Source organism: Cervus elaphus, chromosome 20, assembly GCF_910594005.1.
Source record: "Cervus elaphus chromosome 20, mCerEla1.1, whole genome shotgun sequence".
Classification (NCBI taxonomy): domain Eukaryota; kingdom Metazoa; phylum Chordata; class Mammalia; order Artiodactyla; family Cervidae; genus Cervus; species Cervus elaphus.
In genome coordinates this window covers 48,445,060-48,452,408 of record NC_057834.1, presented here as the reverse complement: position 1 = coordinate 48,452,408, position 7,349 = coordinate 48,445,060, and the positions used below count along the sequence as shown (strand labels likewise).

Sequence of the window (7,349 nt, the reverse complement as noted above, 5' to 3'; positions counted from 1 at the left end):
TTATGATTAAACATTCTAAGTAAATTCTGCCTTAGAGAAACTTTGGCCCCAACCCTTCAGAATTCTTTCCTGATGGTCCCCGAGCATCCTGAGTCTGCTGGGGCTCCAGCAGAAAAGCATAATGCTAATCACACAGACCCTGGGGTCAAATTGCCAGCTCAATCACTTGCTACCTGAGGGCCTTGGTCAAAGACTAACTTTTTTAAGTTGGTTTCCAAATCTATAATATGATCATAAAAATAATACCCACTATAGAATTGTGGGAGGGTTGGATGAGCTATCTATGTAAGACACATGGTGTAATATCTGGCACTTAGCTACAATGAGGATTGCTATTAGACTCACAGGTTTTGGTTTTTAAAAAACGGCATATAGATTTATTCTTATTTCTACAACTTTTCATGAAATACATTAATTATATTTTTTTATTTTAAAAATTTTATTTTTAACTAGAGGATAATTGCTTTACAATGTCGTGTTGGCTTTTGCTGTACAGTGTGAACCAGCGATGATTATACATACATCCCCTCCCTCGAGTCTCCCTCCCCCCCTCCAGTCCCACCTCTCAAGGTCCTCGCAGGGCACAGGGTTGAGCTCCCCGTGTTCTACAGCAGCTGACTCACAGGTTTCTGCAGCTAACATGAAACCAGGTATCCCACTACAGTCCTGGCTTCATGTCCTAGTTTCCTCTCTGTCGGGCTGTGTGATCTGGATAAATCAGTCCCTTGGAAGCTTAGTCACTGATCATAAAATGAGGATGGTAACACAGACTTCATGTGTTCTGAACAAAGGTCATGTTAAGTAGCAGAGATGAGAACGCTGTGCTTCTGCACAGCACAATTCAAAGGCATGGGCTGCTGCTTGCTCATTCCATACGAACGGATACGCAGAAAACAATTGCAAAGATTTTATTTAGCGGCTTTCTGTGCTTGGCACTTAGAAACAGAGTTCCGTGCATAAGGGCAAATTTTTATACACCTTTTCTTCATACATATTTTACATACCCTTTTTATTGCCCCCTTTTTTAATATTCATAATATTGGATTCCCCACTAGGCACATAAATACATTTATCTACAACACCTCAAAACCAAAAAAAATCTTAGTAATATCTGAATTCTTTTACTTGGTACTATCTGCATTTCCACACCACTTAAAAAGTTTAGCTGGCACCAAACTTCACTTTTCTTATCATTAAAAGATTTGAAGGGGAAGGGAAAGATGAAAGGAAAAATCCAAAACTTCAAAATTGCAATGAACTATTTGATTAAAAAAAAAAAAGTGGCGATCTAAGAGCAGGTGAAAGAATGTATTCTAGAAGGCCCATTCTCAATTCTCTGGAAGGTGACAGGACTCCTCCTGCCACAGGGGAGATGGGGCAGGCAATCCAGGTCAGGCATCTGGATCTGGCATTCGGAAGGCCAGACCTCCCTGTGTTGCCTCTGTTCTAGGTATCATCTGTTGAGGTTATAAAACTCTTCCTTTCTCACACTCCTTCTACTTCCCTTCCCCTGCCAGGCTGCATGCTCTGGAATCGGCACTTCCTGTGTGGTGCCCCTCTCTTCTGGCTCACGGTGGTCAGAACTGTGGGACTGAGACTCATGCCTCGCCTGGGTGCTTCTCACCCGCGCCCTGACCATGCATAGCGTCCCAGAGAGGTTTACTCCTCAACAACTCCACGGCTCTTCCATACCCTGGGGGGTAGGGGTGGGGACCAAACCCATTTCCTCAGTGAATTAAAACTCTCATCACTGCTCTCACTTCCTCATTCAGTCTCGTTCTCCACCTCTCTCTTACTCTCTATTCTTTCTCCTTCTCTCTCTCTCTCTCTTTCAGCTGCTCTTACTCCCTCTTTTCACAGGCACCACTGGGAACATCAATGCTAGCACACCAATCGAAGAGAGCCAAAGTTCAAAAGCCATCTTTTCAGGAAGCCAAGTCCAGTTGTAGTACTGATGTCTTTCTACCCCCATTGATGGGAAGGGGTTTCAGGATACATGGTTCATTCCAGAAAAAGGGTAAGCTGCAGGGAAGAAATGCTGGCAGGCAGCTACTGCTGACCCAGTCCGTCTACTGTTGTACATAGACAAATTTTTGGTGAAAGCACCCATGCTGGGCTTCCCTCCACAGAGTTCACCCAGTTCCGAGTCAGTGTGCATGTATGTTTGTGTATGGATGAGTGTGTGTATGCATATATTTATGTACGTGTGTGTGTATGCATGCACATATGTATGTGTGTATGTAAAGGTAGGTCTGTATCTGTGTGTGGGTAACTTTTCATGGCTGCTACATGCTAGCATCTCCCTTAACATTATTATAAAACGATTATTCAGTTTCTTCAAAGGCCACTCTGAGTAGACGATGCTAAGATTTGGGAAGGCAGGAGAATGGCCGCTGAGTCAGAGATGATTCCACTGCAAGTACTCCTTCAGTGGCTTTAAGTGTCTCTTGCTGTCGTTGGGTATGTGCTTTCCTCCTCCAGAAAGTAATAATAATAATAATACGCAGTTCCTGTTTTTCAAAGGCGTTGGGCTCCCACAGAGGAGGATCTGCCCCTGGAGACTCTGGATCTGCCTCGGCTTCTGTTGGCTCCACGGTGCTAGGACTGGCCACTAAACCATGTGGACAGACATCTGGGAGGAGGAGCCTGGGACCGCCCCATACTGCCGGCCGTCACAGGTGTTAGTCGCCTGCTGATTATTGGGCGAAGGGCTAATCATGTGCATGCCGTGCTCCATCCCCGTAGGCAGGTACTGCCGCTCTCCAAAGGCCCCATTGGAAGGAGAAGAACAGAGTAAAGTGCTTTGAGAGGCGCTCAGTTTTTCTGGGCTTGCAGCTAGCCTAGGGGAAGTAGGGAAATTGTACCCATACAGATTATAAGGATTGTGGAGAGAGAAGGCATTGTAGGAGCTCTGCTGCATGTGGCTGCCCCCGAACATGTGTGGTGATGAGGAGCTGGAAGCTGCGTTGCCTGCCTGCATGACATACTGAAACTGGGAAGTCGGGAAGGACCCCAGCTGGCCACCGTAGGCTTCCATCTTGCTGTTGCTAGGCAACGAGGGAGGCGTTGGTATTCCTGAGATCAGGGATGGAGTCCTCTGAGGCATGAAGGTTTCAGAGGGCTGAGCAGCCGAAGTGGTGCCACTCTGGAGCCTGTTGTAGCCACTGTCACTCAGCCCTGGGTAGCTCTGCAAGGCAGCCATGTTGCTTCGGGCACACGGTGGATAATCGGAGAGGTTTAGATTACACAGCTGGCTCTCTCGGCAGCCCACGTTGAAAGTGTTGGGGGCCAGATGAAATGTTGGAGGAGAACAGGATGGAGATAAAAGATGAGAAGAAGCTGAAGGGGATGGTGTCCCAGTGCTGGAGGTGGTTGGGGAAGTGCCTGTGCTGCCCCCTGGAAAATAAAACATAAATTCTTTTGAGACATGAGAATCACCTGAAAGGCTTGTTAGAACACAGATCACTCATTCCACCCCCAGAATTCTCATTCTGTAGGTCTGAGACAGGCTTCCCCAGTAGCTCAGTGGTAGAGAATCCACCTGCCAATGCAGGAGACCCAGGGATGGTCAACAAGATCACCTGGAACAGGAAATGGCAACCACATCAGTATTTTTGCCTGAAAATCCCATGGACAGAGGAGACTCATGGGCTACAGTCCATGGGGTTGCAGAGTCAAACACGACTTAGCGACTGAACAAAAGCAAGGTCTGGGACAGGGCCTGAGGATTTGCAGCAAGTTGTCAAGTGACCCTGAGGCTGCCGGTCCAGGGACCACTCTTTGGTTAGATGATGTCCAGGACCATTTTATCTCCTAAAATCCCTGAATTTTATTTGAGAGAGCTGCTGTAATACGGCAGATGTTAGAACTATGTTGGTGGCTGATGCACTGATAGACAAAGGGCCAGTTCAACCCAATCTACGTCAAATGTGTTCTCAGGTAGTTTGAAAGTGAAAGTGTGAGTCGCTCAGTCATGTCCAACTCTTGGCGATCCCATGGACTGTAGCCCACCAGGCTCCTCTGTCCATGGGATTCTCCAAGCAAGAATACTGGAGTGGGTTGCCATTTCCTTCTCCAGGGGATCTTCCCACCCAACCCAGGGATTAAACCCAGGTCTCCTACATTACAGGCGAATTCTTTACCATCTGAGCCACCAGGGAAGCCCTCAAGTAGTTTAAGAAAGTCAAAAATGACCTTTCTAAGCCTCCCCTTTTCCAGACTGTGAAGAGCAGTGCTGCACCCACTTCCTGTCCCATCTACTGGAAGCTGAAAGTAGTGATGAGGGTCAGGACTGCTGAACCTTTCATGTGAATTCCAGCAGGAGCAGCTACTTTGTCTCCCATTGGGACTCTCCCCTCATGGAATTTCTCTTTCAGGGCAAGGTTGGGACTTGCCCAGAATTGTTGAGAGCTGTGATCCCTCAAGGAGCACTGTACCCTTTAGGCCATCCACAACTCATGCCAAGACTCCACAAACTTGAGCTGCTCTACAAGAGTAAAGGAACTTGACATGGAAAGGGGCAGAAATAAGGTTTTTGTCAGTGAGGGAAAAATGTGCAGAAAACTAGTAGGATTCTAGAGATAATGGGATCCAAAGAAGCCACCCACAATGTACAAATGAAGAAGGTCCGCATATGCAAGTTGAGAGGCAGATACATCAAAGAGAAACCCAAAGTTAATTTTTAGCACAGGAGGTAAAAAAAGCCTTAGCCTACCTTCACAAGTATTAGAGTAGTTTTGGCTGTAGAAGCATAAATTTAGCTCTTGTTAATAGTTTTTTCAAAGTTAATTTTTTACAAAGCCCAACCAACAACATCTCTTGCTTGGTCAAAAGAATTTTCCCAGATAGAACTGGATTTAGATATCAATAGCTCCTGATTGTAGAATCATTTCAGGAAATTCTCCTTCTTTGTTTCTTGTTTAAATCTTAAATTCTCTTTGATGTTGTTCAGTCACTAAGTCATAGCTGACTTTTTGCGACCCCACTGCCTGCAGCACACCCGGCTTCCCTGTCCTTCACCATCTCCTGGAGTTGGCTCAAACTCATGTCCATGGAGTCGGTGATGCCATTCAACCATCTCATCCTCTGCTGCCCATTTCTGCTCCTGCCCTCAACCTTTCCCAGCATCAGGAAAATTCCCTCAAGATAGGTAAAAAGATGTTTATTCCACAAACTGAGGTAAGACCAACAGTGTAAATACCTCTGAGAGAAGTAAGCCAGAGCTGACCACAGAAAGAAGGGCATCAAACCTGATTCCAGGTTCACTGGCCTCCATCCAGCTCCCATCCACAGGCAAGGCAAGCTACGTCTTAAATCTCACCTGTGAAACAAGGGCTCGAACTGATAGGCTGCAGTTTCTGTCCTTCTCAGAATTATATTTATGTCTGGCGGATTACATTTCTGTTAAAGTGTGAATAACTAGTAACAAGTACTTTCCCAGGAGTCATTTAAACACAATGAAGAAGTTCTTGAAGGGGAAACAAAAGGATGAGCGAGAATACGCTTCTTAATTTTGTACCACCGAGTGGCCCAGTCTATGGAGCCTTGCGTGAAGCTCAGGGGTTCATTTTCTGTAAGCATGTGGTTCCTCTCTGAGGCATCCTCCACTTTTTTCTCCCTCTTCCACCCTAACTGCCAGGCATGTCAGTGAAATAAATGCTGTGGCAAAAATGGAGAAACTCGACTCCAGCTGTAAAGAGCTCTGTGTTTTATGGGATGCATGTCTGGTCTCCTCTCTTTGAAAGTCCATCCTGGCTCTTCCAGCCCTGGTGTTTATGTGGTCCTGGAAGAGACCCCCTGTTCGGCACGCCGTACCATCCCGTCATAGGTATACGCTCCACCAGGCCAAGCTCAAGCCCTGCAGCAGGAAGTGCAAGATGGAGCAGATGACTTTTTATAACTCTAAATGCTTTTCTCGGATGGCCCATGATGGAACGAATGGTACTGATTTAAAGCCTCAATTGGTTTCACTAGAAAAAAATAAGAAGGGAACTATTAACAAGTTACAGGGATCTCTGCCGAGCAGATGAGGGGCACATGTTAAAAAGTTTGTAGTCAGCTTGCTCTGGCTTTTAAATGACACTCACTGAAAATGAGGCTTGGTGGCCTGCTGAGCTTCAAGGGGTGAGAGCCCCCATACAAACTAGTGTTTGAAGGGGGAGAGCAAGCCTGTTCGAGAGAAAGTCACGTTGCTTCCACCCACTTTGAAGAAATGCTCTTATGTACTTAAAATAATCAATAAAGATAACAGCCATTTTTTCCAGGTCCACACAAAAGAGAGAAGCATTTGTTGTGCTGAGAAGCAAACCAAGATATTGAGATATTTACTCTCTTATGATCTAACAGCTTGTCAGCTGTTAAACAAGATTGGGAGTGCCAGCCAAGTGCTAAATAAGCATAAGGAGGCAAGCTACCCTCCCTGTGCATTTCAACACTTAGCTTCCCAGAGGCCTCTCAACCCAGAAGAGCCAGGGCCAAGTGGGAGGCCAGCCTCTCTGATACACAGCAGTCAGAGCTGTCTCTCAAAGGAAATCATGCCTCCCTTTCCTGTGTAGCCTTGTCTTTGTCCCCATCTGCTCTGTAAAGCCAGGTCTGGAATGCTCTAAGAGTGTTGACTTAAACTTTATTTAATGGATGAACAGGGGCTGTAGAGTCAAACAAACCCAGTTCTAATCCCAGTGGTCTTTCTAATGATGGGACCTTGGCAAGTGGGCTTCTCCATATAGATGGAATTTTTAATATCAGTGTTGTAAGCATGTACAGAGAAATGGATGAAATAATATATATTATCCTCTTGGACAGCAAGGAGATCAAACAGTCAATCCTAAAGGAAATTAACCCTGAATATTCATTGGAAGGACTGATGCTGAAGATGAAGCTCCAATACTTTGGTCACCTGATGTTGAACAGCTGACTCATTGGAAAAGACCCTGATGCTGGGAAAGATTGGGTCCTAGTGGGGATGGCTGTTGTGGGTTGGCCCCGTTCATGGAGCTGAGCATCCTGGCCGCTCTACGCTCTAGGGAGCATTAAGTCACAGCCAACTGCCCAAATGTAACAGGCTATTTGAGTCTCTAAGGCTGTGAATGGTGGAGCACTGGACACCCACTGGGTCCATATCCCAAAGGCTAAATCAACTGTTTCCTCTCTGAACTATCTGCCCCTTCCCTCTCACTCCCCACTTGGGATGCAAATAAGATGCTCCATGTCTCCATCTCTCCTCAGATCAGATCCAGCAAAGTGAAATTGAATACGAACAGGTAAGTGGGTGTCCTTCTCATTATCCTCAGAGATCTTAATTCTTCTGAAGTGTGAAGTCACTCAGTCGTGTCCCAAACTTTGAGACCCTA

General features: G+C 46.0%; 1 protein-coding gene across 2 annotated transcripts in view; it reads right to left on the bottom strand.

Annotated features, from left to right (window-relative positions):
* Positions 1-890: 890 nt before the first annotated feature.
* Positions 891-7,349, bottom strand: part of TBX15 (T-box transcription factor 15) — a 123,049-nt gene continuing 116,590 nt past the window's right edge. For both annotated transcript variants that reach the window (XM_043878996.1, XM_043878995.1), the window contains exon 8: positions 891-3,396. In XM_043878996.1, the coding sequence (XP_043734931.1) occupies positions 2,612-3,396 (785 nt within the window). In that variant the 3' untranslated portion in view covers positions 891-2,611. The remainder of the gene's footprint in view (positions 3,397-7,349) is intronic.